Source organism: Schistocerca piceifrons, chromosome 5, assembly GCF_021461385.2.
Source record: "Schistocerca piceifrons isolate TAMUIC-IGC-003096 chromosome 5, iqSchPice1.1, whole genome shotgun sequence".
Lineage (NCBI taxonomy): Eukaryota > Metazoa > Arthropoda > Insecta > Orthoptera > Acrididae > Schistocerca > Schistocerca piceifrons.
The window spans coordinates 273,164,043-273,187,572 of NC_060142.1; the positions used below are offsets into that span (position 1 = coordinate 273,164,043).

The following is a 23,530-nucleotide window of genomic DNA, read 5'->3' on the forward strand; positions in this document are numbered from 1 at the left end:
TTAAAAGTTAAACCGAATATGAGCTACACATTGCTAAAAATTTATAATCTCAGTGCTGAACAAGGTGAACCTATTTTCAACTTAGTTACGAGTTAATATAACATTTTCTGACTAATTATGTTACAGGTAACAATTACATTTCTAAATTTGTTTATAACAAATCAACTAGTGCCTGAATTTTAGTGCTAACATATATCGGAGAGTCAATTAACGTGCTTTATTTATATGTTCAATTTAATTTGCTGTAGTAATTTTATAATGATAAGTTAACTGGTACATCCTGACCATGTGCTACATTTCTTTTGATTAGTTACAGTATTAATTTCACATTTATATTGTGTTTCTCACATAAGAACAATGTTAATCAGCAAAGCATCATTTTTGAATTATATGTATACTGAAATAGTGGTTATTTTTGTATGTAATTTGGAAACAGGTCACTTTACAATTGGACAATTAGGACTGGTGTTTATCTTTAATGCTCTCCGAGGGGTTCTGATAGGTAGCAATGAGATACAGTACTATTTCAGGAAGAAAAGATTAAATGAATCCACCACGGCTCACCTGTGCTGACATTCCCACAGATATAATTCTGTCTGTGTACAGTCATTTGAAAAGCGGATCGCTAAATGTATTGAAGTTGGCAGTACTACATCTGAACACTTACACTAATTGGAAAAGTAGAGTAGCATTCTCCTTGAGCCATGGTCACTGTGGTGCATTGAGTGGTCTTCTGTTGGAAGTGTCAGAGGAATGCAACATTGTGAATGGGGTTTCCAGTTACCCAGTTATGAAATACTGGTCTGTTGTACCCTCACAGCACATAGGTGGGGATGCATATGCAATAGTATTTTAAGGGCCATGGAGTAGCATGTCATAAATTATATTGTGTACCTTTTCTATTTCTCTGATTACAGTGCCATTTATGGAAAATAAATGTTTCAGACAAAATGCATGTAGATTTTGCCATATAGTCCTAATCTGCAATAAAAAATGGGGCTTTCCATTGAAGATTTCAATGTTGCCCCCCCACCACCCATGCACAGGATGGGATGGCGGGTTGAGTGCAGTATTGTTGTATGTCCCCCTCCGAGACAAACAAATAGGAATTATAACTTTTTGTGATCCAATGTATAGTTTTTGATATATTTCAATGTCTCCAGTCCAGTTAAAACAAACATCCTTTGCGTGTGCGTGTGTGTTATATTTTGACATTTATTTACATATCACACTCGCTAGTAACAAAAATTTGTAAATATTGTGTTCATTTTACAATAGTCTGCAAATATTTTTTCTGTATTAAAATTGTCCTGTATCCATAATGTTGAACAACAGGTACTGGAAAACTGTTTCTGTCCAAAACCAATCGTACAATTGAAAATGAATCATACAGCAGTTCACATGTTACAATACATAATTTCTATGAACAAACACTTAGAAGTGGTAAATTGTTTTCTTTTCATAATTCTGTGGGGCTGTATGCAAGAAAAAGTGTAGAGAAAGTTTGAAATTATGTTTAAAGTCCCTATATGTTCTCATTATCAAAACACTGGATAAGTGTAGTCTGGATAGTTTTCCAAGTTTGTAACTTTGACATTTGTCTCATTGTCTTAAACTATTACTGTAAGACTGTAACTCTGAATAGATTATGAGAGCATTTTAATTTTTTTAAATTCTGTCAATAATTATATGAAATATTGAAAATCAAATTTTTGTTGCCCCTGGAAAGCTTTAGACTCAACTGAGACTTAGCTATTTAGTAATGTACACAGGCAATCTTCACTAACATTTTAATGAGAAGGAAACTTTAGAAAAGCAGTCATCAGTAGAGTTCTGTGGGTTTCAGAAACTAGTTCTGGAACTCAACAACCACATTACTTATGGTCCCTAATTGGCACTTGCAGTCTCATGCAAAAATATCAAACCAACTGAGGTATCATAAGTGCCAGTTTTCAAAGATTTTTGCATCACTTTTCGGTATCAGTTTACTGCTGGTGGCCAGCTGTTGGAGCTTAATGAACACTAACCAGTTGCAGGAGTCTTGTTCAGCTGCCACCACTGCCACTCATGCTACATGAAAAGCATTGTTATTTTCCACAGGATGCTTGTACTACTGCCACTATCAACTGTTTCAATTAGTTGTATGTGTTTATCACTTCTTGTTTTAAATGAAATAAATATTTGTGAAATAGAGATGGCATGACATTTTTCCTCAGGAAGCATTTCCATTTCATGAGTATTAATCTCATGCTGTCATACAAACAGCACTGTGGTAAAATCAAATACGGTTTTGAGCCAACCTACATATTTGGTTTAGAATCAAGTTGATTGAATGGCATACTGTGTTTCCTCCATTTATATTTCCCTTCTTCCAAGTGACAGCATTTTCAAATTATTTTGCTAATATAAAATCAGCAAAGCAAAAATGTTTTTCTTATTATTTTTTTTCAGGAATTGTCTAATTGTGTACCATTTGGATGCTACATACATGATTTTGCTCTCTGAGGGAGATTTAATACTTTCCAATATTTGAAGCATTCAGCAAATATAAATGTTGAGGAAATAGAAATTTGTGGTTTATGTTTTTGCCTTGCAGTCAGCTGCAGCAAACCGCCTTGTAAGATATACTTTTGTGTCACTTTCACCCAGTGCACTTAATCAGACTATTGCAAAGGGCAATCCTACGTGTTCTAGTTATCTAGAAGGTGCAGCTTAGATCAGCTGGCTGCTTTCTTTCATCTCAAACAGACATGAAATATTTTATTCATAATTTTGTTTTTTGTCACACTTATGTTCAGTATGCTCTTTATCAGTGATAGAGACTCCTATATTATAATGCTGATGACCAAAATAATCCTTGTGGCGCCAGTTTTGATGAAATAAAGCATTCATTAAAAAATGCGGCAGGTAGAATTTTTTCCTTCAGTTGTCAGACATGCAGTATATTTTTCTGCCTTGTTTGATGCAGTTTCATACTAGATGTAATACATATCACCTCTTTGGTTAGAAGTCTTGGCAGGTGGATTGAAATTCTTATGTTGAAATATACTCCGTATATTTGGCACTCTCATGACCTATGTTCTTAACACAAAAATATTACCATGCAATTGGTATACATGCCTTATATTGTGATTACAATGCCTGGATTGAGGTGTATTGTGTGGAGTGGTACAAGACTAATAAAAAAAAGTAAAAGATTCAATAAATGTTAGCATGACTGAAAAGCTATGTAACAAAAGGGCAAAACAGTGTGTGATATTGGAGAACAGCTGTCAATAACTAAATAATCAGAATTTTTACATTTAGGGTACATAAAGCATATGACAATTATTACAGCAGGCATTACAGCATTAGCTCTAAATCACTGTTGTCCAGTCACCAATTTAAAAGACTCCTGGGTGTCTTTTGCACAGAGTTGAAATCTATCTACACGTAACTGTAATAAGTAAAACCTTCAAAATGTTTCAGTTCTTTCATTCAAAATACTGCTGCAAATGAGAGAATCTGAAAAAAAAACCTACACTACAGGTTAGACTGCAAACATTTTGTATTTTTCATTTACAAAAAAGACACTGAGTTACCAAATATTAACAGAGGATAAAATTAACAATGAGTGAAATTAGTTGACACAAATTTACCTGGCAGTTCAAGTTGTCTGTTTCAATAAGGTTAATGAGAAGTTCCAGACATTCCCCTTCTCGTATAGCAGACTGAATGATTTTGTCCTTAAGATCTTGGTCAGCAAGACAGCGAAGAGTTAGAAGTGTGGCTGTGTGATTTGATGACTAAAAGTAAACAAATACAGTAAGTTTCATAGCTACAGAAATATAATAAGCATAATTTGCACACTTACAAAAAAAATTGTAGAAAGAAGAAACTAAATAATCTGCTCCTTATTGACAAACTAAGTGCTTACCAGCAATAAATCCCTACAAACATTTCATAATGGAGTGTTTCAAGGTAATTCTCTACGAAAAAAAATATTTAATGTATTTTCCTTAAGTTTACATAAGTATAAATAGTATTTCAAGACAGTTCTCGGTGCAAAAAATTTACTAGCTCATTTTCCTATTGTTTACTCAAATATAAAGTAGGTAAACGAAAACATTCTAATAACATTAGAAAATGAGTTAACCACTTACGTGTTGTTGACTGGTAAGTATCACATAAGGATCAGATAACTGCATTGTGTCTTGATCCTCTTCGGGTTCTAGTACACACACACACACACACACACACACACACACACACACACACACACACACACACACACACACACAACACACACACAATTGCTCTATGCAACATCAACACTGTTGTAACAAAATATTGTATCACTGTCAGGGTGAGCCCAATTACAAGCATTTTGGTCCTTACCTTACTGTTCTCAATCCATATCATTCACTGAATAAAGGACTATTCTATGAATACGAATAACAAGTGGAAATACACTTAACACACCTTTAAATCAATAATTGTATATATTATTTAAAAATTAAACTTTTTTGGATCGATGTTTGCAGATAAGTGAATTGGGATGCTTTATTTACTGATGTTTGGCAGGTTTTATATTCTGACCTTCATTTCTAAGAGAGAGAGAGAGAGAGAGAGAGAGAGAGAGAGAGAGAGATCACTGCTGTGCACTGAAAATTTCATGGGTTACCTGGCTGAATATATGTTCTCTCGAGCACTTCAACTTTTCCATAGTAAAGCCAGTTAAATGCAAAATTACAGAAGAACACACCTCATACCTTTTTTTGGACAATAATTATATTTTTTCCATTGTTGCTGAATAATTTTGTAATCTATTAAAGAACTAAAATAAATATGAAAAACTAACCTTGAAGCTTTGTATTTTTTAGCACATGCTACCCTTTAAGGTATATCAAGCACAAATGTGACAGTGAAATTCCAAATAATTACATAAATGGCTGGGTCTAAAATTTTTTATGAGGCTGATCCTCAAAGTAAAGTGTTAACTTTTGATTGAGAATCAAATACTCCATGACTTAAGAAATTCGTCGCACATTCTCATGAGTAACATTATTCATCTTGCTTAAAAGGAAATTTACTTTGAAAGTAACGCTTCGTAAATCATCGTTTGCAATATTTTCCCACAACCTGTCAGAAATGTAAATAGTAGTGATGTCACTCCCATTGAAAGCAGTTTCTTGTTGAGAAGTATTACCTAGTCTTCGTCCTAAAGCCTTGGACCCATTTTGCTGTTGGCAGACATTTGTGTGTGCGCTGTGTTCAGTTATTGTGAATGGCTCATTTTCTTTGCAACTGAAATTTTATTTTAGTGTTATTCTCTCACTTATGTTTCATTCCTGTGATATTATTCTGCTGTAGTTGGCTAACATAAAATTCTTTGTTACAATATCAGTGCTTACCAGTCAAAATTACAAAAAAATTAACTGGAATTTAAAACAATGAAAAATTCCCAGAATTCTAAAAAAAAAAAAATCACAATTTTTTCCTAAAGTTGCCCAGGTTAAAAACTCCCACATTTTTCTTAGATTTCCCTGTTGTCCCCAGGTGTATACACCCTGTATTATACACAGAGAAGGAATCAAGCAAAAGTAATTTATTTTGGCTAACTAGTCACCAAAACGAGTGCTCATACCATACTTGTAGTTCTCTTTCACCCATTTTCCCACTCTTGCTTGCTAAGACATAAATATTTCCTACTGCCCCTGCGAGACCACGCACACAAGAAAGAATCACAGGGGGGCAGACCACCACCAACTTCTCGCTGCATAATAAATAACTTTTCAGCCAATTTACCACCCAGAATGTGTTAGGGCATTGATGTTTGTTGATCTCGATACAACTCTCTTGGAACCTCTAATTTCCAGCATTACTTTCATACGCGTTTCCTCTTCAAATCCCAACTAGTCAGAGTTGAAAACAAATTCCTTACTGATCAATGGGATAAGTTTGTTTATCTCATCTACACAGTCTGTTGTGCACTGTCAAGTTGACACTTGGTTTGAAATTTCATTATCTTGCAACTTCCAATTCTGTAGCAATGTTTGAAGTCATGCAATCATCAACTGCATTCCTTGAAATCACTGTAATCTATGTCACATGATGTGTATAACATAGTAGGTCACTATCATGCACATCCTGTAAACTGTGCTGTGCCTCCTTGTAACAAGTGTGCCCTGTCCTCCCTTTAGCATCCATAGTTTTTCTAATGTACTACATGGTCATATTTCTGCAGACTTATTAAAAATCTGTTCATTTTATTTTTGTTACTATGCTGCAGATGAACTTCCATGTACATAATTATGTTTAGTACCCATACCTTGGACAACAATTGTTCGTTACTACATTTCACTGGAGATGGGATTTGTGGCTCCCTGTAAGACATGGATGATGAACTATATGTCTTGATATCTGTTTCAATATCACTTTCACTTGTTAAGCACATATCTTTGCCATTGTTCTCCTCATATACATTGTCCGCACAGTCAAGTGACACCACACATTTCACTGACTCATCTTGTAGAAACACTAATATTTCATCTACCACTTCTTTCTCACTCTGCAAGATTCCTTGGGTTCCTTTCTCATGAAATTTCAACTTTGGCAACTGTTGTTGTACATATAATGCAATGTTTGCTTTGTTTATCATTACCATTGCTCTGCTCTGTGCATCAACACCACTGTCACTGTAGCACTGATGTCAGTTACTTGTTGGTTAAGCAGTTCAAATATGCTCCATAGCCTCATGTTGTGCTCACCATTGGATACCCGAAGTCCCCACCCCCCCACCCTCTGTTGCCACTCGCAGCCAATACAGTAGTTGCATTATAGACAATACGTGGGGTGTCAAATGCTGTAAACATCATTGGCCATTTGTGACCTTGCACTCAGGGGGTTCCTTGTGAGTGAGAATTTGGGATGAGGCGCAGTTCCCTTGTGTTAGAAATCAAGAGCCTCTAAATGCCTTGGTATAGTATCTAAGAAGACCATGATGTGTTTCATGGTCATGTCTCCCCATACAATTTCTCTGCACATCCACAAAGCATTAACATAGTTGCTGGAGATTGTGATGAACAAGCTACCAAGCAACCATCATATTTCAGACAAGATTTATGGGTAAAAAGTCAGGTGAACAAACAGGACAGGGAAGTACCTATTCTTCACTCTGACAGACACAGCACTGATCCAGTGGCACCAGCATGGATTTGGACTTCCCGGCAACAGAGTTCAGCACCCCACTGGTACATATAGAGGGCACTGTGTGTCTGATTACAGCAGGGCATATTATATAATAAATTTTATTTAATATATTCATTATGCTGTTCAAAAGCTTTGCCTATGATAACTTGCACACTATACATTGTGTTATGAAGTGTTGAGAGAGATGTAGGACTGAATTAATTAAGTGCACTATGTTTCATAATAGTTATTAAATACAACTGCAGAGTTAATTCTTGACTAAAATACATTTCAAAAACAATAAACAGAAAAGTTGCTTCAGACAAAGCTCTTGAACAGCATATGTTTACAAAATAAAACTCAATATACAATTCATTCCAAGGACAACAAAGTTTAACGCTACAATAATGTTGTCAACAACAATTAATATTTTATAAAGTACTATTTAAACATTATGAATTTTCTATCAATTTAGAGGGTAAATATAGCCACTTGTGTTATTATATTTTACTGAAGAGTTCGATAATTTTGCACTTTTGTAATATAGAAATGGTCAACAGTTGAGAGATGCAACTGGCAGCAGAAAGATTAGTAAGAGGACAGTTGTCAGACCTGCTAGATAAGTCACGAGATTCAAGGGATTCTTTAGTTTAGATATCTTCAACAGGTACACTGCTCTGCAGACTGCGGACAAAAGTGTGCAGACATCCAAAGGAGTTTAGAAACACTTTGACAAGACAGGAAAAAGTACAAGTTAAGTTTAATCAAAGGTCCTTCTGTTAGTAGAGTAGCTATGGGAAGAGAATGTCTGAGCTTTTACAGAGTTCCCTGGGAAATGCTTATCAGGTAACCAGTATTTTAGGTCAAGTGCAGAGACCAGCTATGTCACCAATGATTGAAGTTTTCTAGGGAAAGATCTCAATTAATAAGATTATGTAGTGATTATTGGGGGTTTTGGAAATCAGTTGGACCATAATCTCTAGCTACACATTTGAAGATGACATCAAGCAAAACGCTCGCAATGCTGCTCACATGAATGTGAATATGGAGTTAGTCTTTAAGCAACACAACATGGCCTGGATGAAGCATTCAGTTGAACACATAAATTCAGAGCTTTAGGAGTTGCTCAACAGACTGTGGTAAGCACATGTGCGTGTGACTAGTGCACCGTCCTCACATAATTTCACTATACACAGTATGATCTACTCCTGAATGTTTCCAGTATGAGGTCACTTAAATGACTAATTTCCAGACAAGTTCAAGGTAACCGCAACACAGTCTGTTCAATAGCTGCCATTACCAGTATTTTGCTAGGTCTTCTTAACAGTATAAGTTTCCAAAAGACAGTGGTGCTGAATAGCTATATACACAGCTGCAATTATCAGTGCAGGAAACGTAACAGTCATAACGAACTTGGATTTTTCCATCAAAACATAAGAAGCTTGTTAAATTAAAAAAAAATCAGATTCTCATACCACAACAGGAAACTGAAAAAATTAAAGGTATTTCTAAGATAAGCTGCACATAACAAAACATTATCCAGAAGTCACAAAAACTGGACAGATGCGTCTAGATGGACACAAGTTAACATCACATTACTGTTTGTCACACATATGAACTAACGGTCCCCTACTTATTAGCATGTGGAATGTGGAAGCTGGGAACCTTATGCTGAGAGGTTGAAAGGCACATAAACAAGACAGAAAACTTTTCTAGATTTTGGACTAATCTTTTTTTGAGCTAGAGTGTTTAAGAAAAGAGAGATGAAAATCACAGGAAAATATATGGGTACACTATATGGAAAAGACAAAAAGAGAACTAAAATACAAAACAATAACAAAAGATGGATAGTGAAACGTTTAGCATGGAAGGGAGCCACATGGAAATATAAATAAAGTTAATAATTCACTGAAAACTTGAGATGCTAAGTCATCAAAAATCTCATAAACAAGAATGAAAACTTTGCTAGTGTTTAGAGGAATTCTTCTTTGTCCTGGCAAAGTATTTCCTTCTCACCTGTCTTACTTTCTTATGCACTCTAAACTTAAAATGAATGCATCTGAAAGCTAGTATGGTTTTCAGTCTTGTTTATGTGCCCTTCGACAATTCAATGTCTCTGTTATCTGGTGGATTGTTATCTTTGTCCATATGCAAGTGTGAAGATAGACAGTGTTGATATCTAGGAACACTGCAGTGTCAACTTAGAGAATCATTATTTGAGGAAGACTGTTGGACAGTTCTGCTGGAATCATTGTTCTTGTTTGAGAATCATACAAGTAATATCAAAGTAATCAGGGTACGTATGGAGGCAGAGGCATGTAGACAACCATTTTTCCCTCGCCCAATGTGTGAATGGAACAAGACAGGAAATCTCTAAGACTTTTACATGTACCCTCCACCACACACTGTACAGTAGTTTGCAGAGTCTACATACTGATGTAGATGTAGAATCAGCAGAGAACTGCTAATTGGAAAGAAGATAAGCGGTAGATGGAAATGATGAATAATACAAAAATCAGGAAAAGTTATAACTTAACAAGATATAGTAGACTAGGAACTAATGTTATCTTAGCTTTGATGGCTTTCACTGGCCTTCATATTCTTGACAAGCTTCTGTACAAGTCGGAACTCTGGAGGAAGCTCATGCTCACTGGCTGCTCGGAAGAGAGGCGGCTCATACTCCTCTTCAGAGGATGTTGCCACTGTGGAAACATCACTTGCTTCGTGTGCTTCCTCTTCATTTCCCTGCTTTGTCCCTTCTGGAACTGCTGGTTCTGTATCTGCACCTGCAGACCTGCACAGAGAACAGGGATGGAAATTACTAAGCTCACCTAATTCATTAAGTTGTTTTTGCAACATATCTGCAAGGAGAGTAATCTATACTGAGAGTTGTTAATGTTATCATGTACGATGGTATTTGTGTTACGGACCTTCAGCTTAAAGAACGTCTTGTATCTTTATTGTCACAAAAATATGGGAGGAAGTAATCACTAATTAAACAATTTGGGCAAAGTCATGATCTCCAGGAGCCATTGTTAAAAATTATTCAGTTTACACCAAATATGATGAGCAGTAAACTAACTCAGTGAACATTGTGCCAATATTATTTAAAAAGGATTATTTTATTTCACACTGGTACAAGTTGGATTTATTTAGGACCATATACGATCTCTTCTACAAAATAATGTTATTATGAATCACAATCACCTATAAATCATCTTCTGACTTGTAACAATTTCAATGGTTGCTTCACAATGTGAACATCTGGATCTCACCCTCCACCAATTCCCGTAATTATCTCAGCCTCAGCCTACAGTAACATACTGTTCCAACACCCTCCACCCAACAGTTTCCATCCCCTCTGTTGTATCATCTCCTCCCCATTCTTGTCTCCCACCCTCTTTGTTTGCCACCCTCTCCCTATGCACCTGCCCATCTATCCCTGCTTCTCTCCTTTTTCACTTCTTGTTTCCCCAGCTCCCTGCCCCACAACCTCTGGACGCTGCGCCTGTTGGCATTCTAGTCCATGCACACTACACCAGACGATGTCCCACTCTCCTCCCACCCATCACTATTATCCCTTCCCCCTCCCCACCTGCTCCAGATTTTTGCTTCCATCCCATGTGATAATCGCATTCTTGCCCAAGCTGCTGGAGTTAGTGGTGATGTGTGCAAGTGGTGTTCTTCTTTGTGTGTTTCTCTTTTATTGATTAAGGCTGTGGCCAAAAGCTTTGTGTTAGTGTCTTTCCATTGTCTCTGTCTGCAACTTAACATGTCTTCTTTATGGTAAGTGGTAATCTAACTTTTCCTACATTGTAGATATTCCTACCTGGAGTTTCCATTGTTTGAAATTGTAAAAACTGCTTTGCTACAACTGTAAAACCACTTTTAATACCACTTGCCAAAATTAACCAACTTATTGTTACCCTTTTGTTTGATTGATTGATTGATTTCTTTATTAACCCATGTAACAATTTACATTGTGTGGATTTCGTCAGCAAAATCATATACAATACAATATACCTACAATTATACACATAAAATTAGTATTTACACCCATTTTTGAGGTATCTTAAATTAGTTTTATATCCTTGTGTAATTTGTAATTTTCTTATAGTACTGTACAATTTTTGATTACATATCGTAATTATTTCCTCATGTATTACAATGCAGGCTACTTGTTTTAATTCAGATAGTCCGTTACTGCGTAATAACTTTTATTTAATAAAAAAAATTTTAGTTTTGTTTTGAACTGTCCGATTGTGTCAATATCTTTTATTTTTTGGGGTAATTTATTATATAATTTAACAGCATTGTACAACAAGCTCTGCTGAGTTTTAACTTTATTTTTCCTCTCTAGATGCAGATTGAATTGGTTTCTAGTTTCATAGCTGTGTACTAGTGAATTCTTCATATAGCAGTCAATATTTTTTTTTATATACATAACAGTTTGAAAAATGTATTCACAGGGGACAGTTAGGATTTCCAGCTTTTGGAAATGTTCAAGGCAGTGAGCCCTACTGCCACTCTTGGTTATTATACGAATTGCTCTTTTTTGTAATTTGAAAACTATTTGAATATTTTTGCTGTTGACTCCCCAAAATATTATTCCATAGGTAATAACAGAGTGGATATAAGAAAAATATACAGATCTGACACATGTAGTATCACAAACTGCAGTCAGAATTCTCAGAGCATAGCATGCTGTAGCGATTCTGTTACTAAGTATTTTAATATGTTCTTCCCACTTTAACTGACTGTCAACATGCATACCAAGAAATTTTGTGTAGTCTACACATTCTATAGTTTCATTGTTTAACTTAAAGTTGTTAAAGTGCGGTTTTTTGCAAACATAGAAGTTAACAGCATTTGTTTTTTTAAGATTTAGTGCTAGTTTATTATTGGATGCCCACTCACGTACACTGTTTAGTGTTTGTTCGGCTTTTTCTTTTAGTGCATCTGGTGATTTGTCACTGATTAGAACATTTGAGTCATCTGCAAACAATATTGTTTGTCCATGCTTGATGCTCTGTGGGAAGTCGTTTATGTAAATGAGGAATAGTACTGGGCCAAGGACACTACCCTGTGGGACACCTATATTTACATAATTTGGGTCTGAAGTATACTTTACAATATAGTTTGAGCAACTTGAAATATGTGAGATTTCAGTTATCTGTCTTCTATTTTTTAGATATGACTGGAACCACTTTTTCACAAGTCCCCTAATTCCAAGTTCATCTAACTTATTTAACAATATGTTGTGGTCTACAGTATCAAATGCTTTAGTTAGATCAAGAAATATACCTGTTGTGTAGTTACCTCTATCTAATGCTTCTAAGATGTGTTTTGTGAGGTGTGCTGTTGCTGATTCTGTGCTTTTCCCTGATCGAAATCCAAACTGGTCAACAGACAGTAAGTTGTATTTATTTAAATAATTGATTAGCCTATCTTTCATAATAGTTTCTAATATTTTTGCAAAGCATGATAGTAGAGAAATTGGCCTATAATTTTCAATTATTCCTGCATCACCTTTTTTGAAGACAGGTAGTAATTTCGCATATTTTAAATAGTCTGGAAAGTAGCCCTGCTTGAAAGATTGATTTATAATATCAACTAAAGGTGGAAGTAGGCTCTTGATACAGTCCTTAATTATAAAAATGGGGACTTCATCCAAACCAGCTGAGTTTTTGTTTTTCAGTTTGCTGACTGCTTTATAGACTTCTTCCTGTGTTGTAGGGAATAACGTCATTGAGTGTGATACACCATTATTTGGCTTTTTGACCTGAGGGGCTGTTAGAAAATTTTCCTGTAATTTTATTCCTATGCTACTAAAATAATCATTTATATAGTTTGCCAAATATATTGGGTCTTTTATTAGAGTCCCTTCCTCTTTGATTTTCAAGTTTGACAGATTCATTTTCCTGGAACCAGTTTCCTGCTTCACAATCTTCCATACTGCCTTATTTTTGTTTTCAGCAGAGTGCACTATTTTGGGGTTATGAGCTCTCTTTGCTGCAAACAATATTTTCCTATATGTTTTCCTATATCTTTTATAAAAGAGTGAGAAAGCAGGATTAGTTTGGCTGTGTTTAATGGAGCTCAGGTACTTTAGTGTTTCAGATGATTTTTTGATTCCTTTTGTGACCCAATTGCTTTTTCCTGCTGTCGTGGAATACCACTTCCCAACCATACACATCCTGTAAGAAGTGAACCCCCCTCCTCTCCCCACAGTGCCCCTCCCCCTCTCCCAGTGAGTGAAACCCTCATAGCATCCAGACCCTGCCTAGATGACATTTTCCCCAAGGCACAATCCCCTAAACTCCCCAACAAGATTCCACAAAAACCAGAACAATGTTGTCAAAGTATCTGTCAAAAATCTCAATCCAACAGAAGTTTCAGTCCTTTCCAAAGGCCTCATCCTCAGCTTCACACCCAAATTCAGTTATTCTGGACTTTTCAAAAATTTACTTTCCACCTCCAAGTCACTAGAAGGAAAACACTTTTTTATCATCAATCCCTCCAATCAAAGCTGAGTGAAAGCCAACATTGAATCTTTCCTCTTTTGAGGTGCAGGTTGCCATGTCAACACCCAAATGCTGACCACAGGAACTAAGAGACACCGAGTCCTGCGTGGAACCTAACAGGCATCCTCTTACATTGCACTCCATTCACTCGTATGCCTGGCTGGGTGGTCATCTCTATGTGACTGACATTGCATCAGGTCTAACTTTTCTGGTCAATACTGGTGCTGATGTGTCGATCATACCTACTTCGATGGCTCCACAAACTTCTTCAAAGACAAAGTCACTTCTAGGAGCTGTCAACACATCGACGTTACCTACATCAGACTCAGTAAAGGTTAAGGTGACCCCATTTCCTTCTCTACATTTTCCGTGGACGTTCTACATTGCCGACATCCAGTGCCAAGTGTTTCAAACAGTGCTGCTAATGACAGTCGTACGTGTGTTGCTACCATGTCCACCTCTTGGACAGCTAACGCATGTTTAATAAACATTCCCCCTCTCTCACTCACTGGCCACATGACCCATTGGGCATTGTGGCCCCATGTGCGACACAAACACTGCTTTCGCCTGTGCCAGTTGTCCAGTGCAAGGTTAACAGCGGACAGTCGCCACCCGTTCCCCTTCACTCGGCGCTGTGCGTACACCCACCCCCTCCACACAAGCTCATGCTGTGCTCCCGTAAGAGACATGTGACTTTCATGCTACCTTTCTTCACTCGCGCTAAAGGCTATGCCTCGTCGTGCCCTACTCGTCCAAAGACTCGGTGCCAGGACATTAACCAATCTCATGTGCAGTTCTCAGTTTCTTCCGTCACTGATGGAATGACACACAAGATAGTTACCACTGCCGGCCCTCCTATTAGGCATAAGGTCCGACACTTCAACCCTATCATGTTGCGCGCGGCCCGGCAGCAGATTAATGAACTTTTGGCGGCAGGTGTTCTGCAACCTTCAGACAGAAACTGGTCTTCACCAATCCAGCTCATCCCCAAACACGATGAATCTTTTCAAATGTGCAGTGATTACAGACACTTAAAAGCTCGTATCATCATGGACAATTACCCAGTGCCGAACATCAAAGACTTCACTCATATGTTATCGGGCACCACAATTTTCAGTGTTATTGACTGTAAACGCGCCTGCCACCAGATTCCCATGGTGCTGGAAGACATTCCTAAGACAGCTACTATCACATCATTCAGTTTATTCCAATACCACTTCATGCCATTCGGCCTAAAGAATGCGGCGCAAACGTGGCAATGTTTCATTAACTCTATCTTGTGACAGTTCAAGTTTCGCTTTGCTTATCTGGACGACATTCTCATTTTCAGCAGCTCAGCGGAGGAACATGAAAATCATTTGTCTATGGTCATCCAGACCTTGAACTCCAACAGTGTCGAGGTCAACAAAGACAAGTTTCAGTTGCGCCAGGCGTCAGTCTCCTTCGAAGGTTACACCATTTCCACTGATGGAATACAGCCTCCCATATCTCGTGTGCAGGCTGTCACGTCTCTGAAGCCCCCGGCTACTTACAAAGAGCTATGCTACTTCCTCGGCACCATCAATTACTATCGTCGCCATCTGCCTTCTGCTGCCGCTGTTCAGGCACCCCTGACGGACGCGATATCAGGCAAACAAACTTCCGGTATCAAACCCTTCTCTTGGACTGCTCCGATACTAGAGTCCTTCAAGGCTCTGAAGATTTCTTTAGCTCATACTGTGGCACTCGTCCACCCCGCCCCCTTGGCCAAGTTATTCAGCACTACAGACACCAGCGACATCACAGTGGGGGCAGTGTTGCAACCACGCAAGGGCGACATGGTTTCTCCCCTTCATTTCTTTTCCAAGAAACTATCTACGGCTGAGAGAAAATATTCTGCATTCGATAGAGAGCTCCTTGCTGTTTATGAGGCAATCAAACATTTCTGCCCCGATGTCAAGGGACATTCGTTTTTCATCCTCACTGATCACAAACCACTGGCAGAAGCGTTCTGCAACCCACCTGAGGACCCACACCCTCAATGTTACTGCCACTTTGACCCGGTTTCTCAATTCACAATGGACGTCCATTACATCAAGGGTGCAGATAACGTCACTGAGGATTTCTTCTTGTGGATCAGTGCTGTTTCCCGCATCGTTGATCTTTCTGATCTGGCCTCCCTCCAAGCTTCTGACGAAGATAATCAGGCTTTCCTATGAGACCCACAAACATCACTTTTTTTCACAAAGGCTAAATTTCCTGGCTTTTCTGATGAGGTGTGGTGTGATTCTTCGACTGGCACCCTATGCCCTTTGCTCCCACCCGGGCTGCGCCAACAGGTTTTCGACGCCCTGCATAACCTAGCCCACCTGGGCATTCGAGCCACCACACGTCTCGTGTCAGAACGTTTTGTTTGGAAGAATAGCAAATGCGATTGTCAAACCTGGGCATGCAGCTGCGTCACTTGCCAGCGCAACAAGATCAGCTGCCACACCTCCCCGCCTCTGGGCAAGTTCGACATTCCCGCAGGACAATTCAGTCACATACATTTTGATCTAATCGGGCCTCTTCCTCTTTTGGAGGGCATATGGTAGCCAAGGCTTTCGTTGGTTTGTGGATCACTCGTTTCGGGTGCCCGACCACTATCACCACCGATCAAGGTCGACACTTCGAATCCTCCCTTTTTGCCATCCTCTGCAATATCTCTGGTATTAAAAAAATACATACTACTGCCTATCATCCACAAACGAATGGGTTGGTGGAGAAATGGCACTGCACCCTCAAGACGGCCCTTCGATGCCATGATTGTCTCTTGGTCGGAAGCTCTGCCATGGGTGCTACTTGGTCTATGCTCAACCTATAAACCTAACCTACAGGGGACTATATCCAAATTTGTTTTCGGCGAGAATCCAGTCCTACCGGGGGAACTTATTCTTCTCCATGTTAGCGAGGATCTTCCCCCCTCACCAGATTTCATTAGCCCATGCGCACTTATTTTCAACAAACGTGTTTGCACCCACCCATCAGTCACTCACCACCCGAGACTTATGATCCCACCATATTCTCCGACTGCTCCCACACCATGCTGCGTGATGATGCAGTTAGGCAACCTCTTCAACCTCCTTATCTTGGCCCCTACAAGGTCCTGCAGTGGGGGGACAAGACTTTTGATATCATGATTAAAGACTGCACACAGTTTCTCTGTATCGCCTGAAGTGGGCTTTCGTTGACCCTGATGGTCTCACACCACCGCAGTCGGACTCTGCAGATGGTCCATCCTTGATCGAGAATGAAGACATGCTCCCATCAACCTCACTGCACACCTCTTCCACCAAAGACTGTTCGGCACCGTTCGCTGGTTTCCCGACCTCGTTCCCTGTTTCACCCTGTGCAGGTTTCGCGCTCTCACCTCCAAAGTTGGAGACACACGCACCTACTATCAGTTTGTTCTGCAGCGTGCCGCCACGCTGAGTGAATTACGTTTCTATAATGACGTTCGATGACCAAGTGCTCATTCTTTTGTCAGATACCGGGGTCCCACCATCAGATGGTCCCTTACACATCAACATTGCACACAGCCTCACAATCCCGCGTGAGTGTGACCGAGCATCTCTACGTGCTTTCATATCTACAGATAGCTCGATCCACTTAAGGGCCACACACACCTCCACAATGCCGTCAGCCACCCTGCCCGTTTACTCCCAAGCCGGCCGCCATCTCATCTGGCCACGGTGGCTGACTGACTTCAAAGTAAACCTGCCTCTTGCTGCTCTGCCTGCACAACCCACCTCATTCCATGTGGAAGTACTTGTGGTGAGCCTGCCTACGTGTACGATTTCCACCGACGTCGATGCCCACACACCCTCACCCTTGGACATCTGTAGTACTTCGTAATGCGAGAGGGGGAGGGGGGGGGCTGTGTGGTGTCGATAGTTTGTATTGACCACAAAACTTAATATCTGTGAACTCTAAGTGCTCTGTCGAGCCTCCATCTTAACTTTACTTTAGTCAGTTCTTTGTTATACTTCATTCCATACAGATGCAGAGTCAAGTGTAAATATATACAAGCTACGACATATATGGGAATTAAGTTTCCTATATCTCAATTACCAATCCTGTTCCCATATACTAAAATGCAGTCCTTAGACATGGTGAAATTTCAAGGAAAGATATCGTAAAATCTGTGTGAAAAACCACTGTAAAGTTTAAAAAAGATCTTTGTCAGTAAAACAGCAAATTGGGCTTCCAAAACAATGCACTGCCGTATGAAATGAAGTGAACATGCACTTGTTAAAAATCTCTCACAATACATATCATTAAGTGTTATGCTGTACTTATGCAAAATTTTTCTTTATTATTAAGCATAATTAGGCTAATTTGGTTTTTTTTTTTTTATTGTGATGATTATGTAATCTTAAACTTTTAACACTGATGCAGTCTATCCAGTCTTGACAGATGAACAACATGGCTATGATAATAATAGTAGTAAAGCAGCATCTTGCGATTTTATAGAAGGTACACACAATGAACACTTCACTGATTGCACTTCGTTTACTGATCAGGCCACATTCCACACCTATGGAAAGTTAATAAATGGAATTGCCATATCAGGAGTACCAGGCCACTTTATGCTACTACTGAATGGCACAGAGATACATGAAAAGTTAATATGTGGCTTGGATTCAGGAAGACTAGAGTTTATGGACCTTTTACTTTTCAGAAGAGGCAATTACAGGAAGTGTTTACCTTGTTATGCTTGAGCAAGGCTTAGAACCACATTTCAGCAAGAAGGCTTTGCTGACATTGTTTTGTTCCAACAACACAGAACATTCCTTCTTTCTATTACTGTAGAAGTGAGTACTGGTAACTAAATTGAAGATCTGCCAAATGACAGATATGTACGACAAGACTATTTTCAATGTATTTACCTGATCTGACTCCTTGGATTTCTTCGCTTGGGAATACATAAAGTTCAGAGGGTACAAACTGGAAGTAAAAGATTTATAGGATCTAAGAACTCAAATCTGGGATGCAGTGCTATCAGTATCACAAGATATGCTTCAGATTATATTCAGGTCTGCTTTTTAACAATGGAACTTTGCTTCAATAAGAATGGAATCCTTTTTGCAGTGTACTGAAAATGTATATGTAGGTTTAAAACAAACACACATGCATATTATATAAATGTTTCCATTATTTCTTAGAAATGTATGGACACTTTATGACCACTTTGTATTCCCAAAATTCCCAGGTTAGTTGAGACTGAAGCTCTCCTTTTAGTTTTATACAATGATTAGGCAATTATCTTCTTTTTTTAAAAAAAAGGCATGTTTTAATGTACAACTGGCATGAAACATGCTGAGAAAGTAACAAGAACTATCACTTGAACAAATGTGTCTCCAAAGAGTACAGATAAATGAATTCACATTCAATGTTGGAAATGTAATTAGAAGCTTTGTATATGAGGAAGATGAGTGAATGAGTAGGTAAGAAGAAAAGTTACCCTCTTTGACACAAAACCTAGCTGCTGGCCAGCTGACGAAAAGACTAAATCTAAGTCATTCACATAGGTGGTCAATAAAACTGATCCTACCCCACCCCCATCTGAATTCTAAGCCCAGCCATCATCTGCACAATCTAGCAACATTACCATGTTTCACCTGCTCATGATCTAGTGGCAAACATCACACAATGTAGACGTGGAGGCACAAGTCCAAGTCCACTAATTCCTTTTATTTTGAAACTGCATTTTGGCTCCCTGATAAATAGATCTGCTTGATGGACCCTGCAAGATCATTTTCTCTCATTTCTAACCTGCAAGTAACAGCAAAATGTTCTCTGAAAGATGTCACATCAGCTTCAAGATCAAAACAGTTTACGCTCAAGAGCTTTCTCACCCTACAGACCTCGGGTGAGTTTCTGCTCTCTCACTGGTAAGCATAAATTTGTTTCTTGACATAGGTTGAATTTCCTTCCAAAATAACTTTGATAAATCAAGGAAACACTCTGCAGTTACACATCATGCATTGGTTATTATTAGTATATTTATTATATGTCATTTTCTTAATTGAAGTTCAAATATTTGTCTTGCATACATAAATATTGTTGTTACAGATTGGATATAGCATACTTGAATCTTAAGAACATTGTTTAAGCATTATAAAATAGATTCATAAGTGGAAAAAGCTCTAACATTCACTCACTTTGTATTTAATAGAGGGGTGAAGGCAGGGATGTTGCTTGGAAAATTTGCATCATCTGTGTGGCGGGTGCTATTGGTCAAATCAAGTACCGCATACTCTGATTCAAAGCAATAAAAATTATAGGGATGACTATTACTGTGTTTTTGTTTGAACACAATCAGTTCACACATTGAGTGTTCCTGTGCAATATAATTACAGGTGATGAGTTATGATGCCTTTATATTAATTTCGTAAGAAGAAGTCAATGGCTGAGACCAAACAAGACATCGCCTCAAGAAAAGGGCAGTGTGAACAAAAGGCATCTAGTGACACAAAAGTGTGTTATGCACTGTCTCCAGAGGTGTGTCCATCACGACTGGGACTTGTTGACAACAACTGAGACACCTTTTGGTTGCAATGTAAGATAAATCACTAACAAAACTGCATCAATTGTTGATGCTACATGATAATGCACTCTTCTAATGTAATAGACAAATCTATCCAGAAGGTTGTTTGGGAAGTCATCCCTCAGGCACTTTGCTTCTGACCTTATGCCCTCAGGCACTTTACTTCTGACCTTATGCCCTCAAAGCCTGCTCTTTATCAAATAACCATCAAGAAAATTTGTTTAATGACAAAAAAGCGCTCTGTACCTGGCTTTATGACAACTCTAACCATGGACAAATAAGTTTCTACAGATATTGGGCATTGTCAGACAGCTTTAGTCAATGTTAGAGAATATATTGTTAATGACTGATTTATCTATTTTGTTTATGATTGTGTTCAATAAACTAATTAAAAATTACTATTAAAATATCCACTGCACTAATATTAATTACACCTTACCATGGTAACCTTACAATAAAAGTTTTTTTAATAAATCATAAAGAATCTGTAACACTCCGGTGGTTATATGTAAACATTATAGAAGTAGGCAACATGTCTTCACCATTATATACTTAGAAAATATTTTTCTTAGGAGAGCAGTCACTGTTACTATCTTCAAAACAGAAGAGCACAGTACTGATTGCAGAATGTAAACATCATGCACAATGTGGTAGAGCATTACATATGTTAGTTCATAGAGCACATGTGGTATCTGATCCTGAAAGCCTGTTGAGTGCAATACAACATCTGAAGACAGTGTTCCAACAAAATGGTTATTCTGAGAGGCAGATACGTAATGCATTCAGGCCCAAGTGAGTTCAATCTGTGGAGAAGAATGAAGATATTAAGACACCAACCACTTTGGCCTTTTTGCCGTATTTTGGTGCCATGTCGTCAAGAATCAGAAGAGTCCTCAAAAGATATGGCATTAAGTGTGTTTTTTGACCATCTGCAAAACTGAGAAACCTGTTGGGTTTGGTTACGGATGATCTTACCCTGAGGAAATGCAGTGTATACAAGATTCCTTCTCAATGTGGGACAGCACATATAGGCCAGAGATGTCGCACAGTACAAGAACACTGTGATGAACATCAGCATCAGACATGCCTCCATCAACCAGAAAAATCAGCAATTTGCGGAACACTGTCTGAATACAGGACATCACATGATTTATGAGAAGACGGAAGTTTTATCCCCGGCATCATCTTTCTGGCACTGCATCATTAAGGAAGCAATGCAGATCCATACAGCCGATAATCTCACCAACAGGGAAGCGGGATTTCAACTAAGCATAGCCTGGAACCCTGCACTGGCTGCTATTAAATCACGATGCAAAAATCAAGATTTTTCAATAACAGACCCATCATAACATTGGTCTAGAATGGTTTTTTAGTGAGTAATGTCTGGCCACACTGTTAGTAAACAGAGTGTACAGTGCACGCGCACGAGAACTGCTCTGCGCTTTTCGGCAGAGGGCATTTGAGTATGGCACCATCTATCTGCAAATCATTGGACAAGGGTGATTTCTGCAGCTGCGCATTCTTTGCACATGTGTTCTAGAAATAGGGTGTCGACATGCAGATACCGTCAGTCGTACCTAGCCACTAGCAAGGTTGAACCATCTGAAGATGTCGAACAATTGCTCCGAGGAAATATTGTGGAATTTGCACAATGTGATTCAGCGGCAAAACTGGGAAGACTATACAAAATATCTGCTGGGAAAGCTTGAAGAGTCATATCCACAGAGAGACTTCATAAGCTATGAATGCTAAGAATTGTTACACAGTGTGGGAACAGCATCGACAGCCCTGCAGCCCACACACACAACACAGCCCTATTATATGTCAGTTAACTGCAACAAAATGCCCTGTGCTTGTATTCTGAAGGTGACTTAATTTCTTTCACCTCATTGTGGTGGCAATAAACAAGTGTTACAATTTATCACTCCATTGTTCAGGCCCACTCCCTTTCCCCACAACCCAAACTCACTGTGGATGTCTCACAAATTATGAGACCGGATGCAAATTGATGCTTACTTTACCAGTTTCTTGCTGTCAATTTTCTTACTGGGTGTTCTGTTATTGCTCTAAAGATAATATTCAACATAAATATAAATATTATGTGTGCTGACATCTGATGTTTGCATTCTTCCAGCTCCACCATTTATAAATAGTAAATATAAATGACAAACAACCATATTGAACTAATAAGTAACAATACAGTAATAATTAGAGAAGTATGGCAAATTCTACTCATATGACAACTATGAAAAGTTTCTACGGTTCCTTTACTTAATTTTGAAATGTTTATTTTCTATTAAAGTTGAAGAGGAGAAAAAACATTTGACTTTAAATATACCTTTCCAGCAAGATTTAAATCTATGGCTACAGTTACAATAGCACACAGTTCGTGAGGTTTTGATAACATGAGCATTCTCCAATTGCTATAGCAGTGGGGGAGGCGAAAAGAGGCAGACTTCTCTTAAAGTAAAAGATAACATGAATTGTAATTTACTTGTAAAATACCTTTCTTGTAGTCAAAACATTAAATTTTCTATATCTACTAAACTTAGTAGGATAATTTAGCTTGAGTCCTGGAAGTCCAGCGACTATCAGGTTGCCAGTCATTTTCCAGATGGTGCTTTACACATATATTTCTTTTTGAGCAGTACAAGTAATCCAAAAAATGTCTTGTTATTTGTGTAACTGGACTTTAATGGCATCCTTTCCTTAGTCCTCATTGTGTGATGGTGACAATCTGTGTCAAATACATGTGAATCAGTGTGTAACAACTTTTTATTCAAATCATTAACGGTCAGCATATTTTCTAACAGTGGAAGTAGGAATGCAGCAAGCTGATTATTTAACTAACTGTAACATATAGAATCTATATACAGGCTATTATTCAAATTGACACACAGTAATATTTGGCATGCAATTACCTGCAGAATTAATGTCATTACAACAATGAACTTTGTTGTGATTTTTGTATCATCAGCAGAGCATGAACTGAATTCTGTTTTTATTACATCATCTTATTCAAATTCATGTCAAATACAATGTCATTTTCACATTAATATTGAGGTGTATTAACAAACAGTGGTGCATCATTTAACTGCAATGTTAATGTGCAATGTGTCATATATGTATGTAAAAAAATTATAAATGAAATTGTGTGCCTAAAGAATCATTACATGTACAAAAATGGTAATGTAACAGGTGAAATAAAGTGTGAAGCAAGCTGGTCTGAGTAGTACTGTTTCCAGTAATTATTAACCTCATCAAAAAC

The 23,530-nt window shown here is 38.2% G+C and overlaps 1 protein-coding gene across 1 annotated transcript in view; it reads right to left on the reverse strand.

Moving 5' to 3' along the window:
* LOC124798938 (armadillo repeat-containing protein gudu-like) overlaps positions 1–22,869 on the reverse strand; it is a 114,497-nt gene extending 91,628 nt beyond the window's left edge. The window contains exons 1-3 of the mRNA XM_047262472.1: positions 22,757–22,869; positions 9,790–9,964; positions 3,639–3,785 (exon numbers count right to left, since the gene is read on the reverse strand). Coding sequence (XP_047118428.1) covers positions 3,639–3,785; positions 9,790–9,964; positions 22,757–22,869 — 435 coding nt within the window. The remainder of the gene's footprint in view (positions 1–3,638; positions 3,786–9,789; positions 9,965–22,756) is intronic.
* Positions 22,870–23,530: the final 661 nt, after the last annotated feature.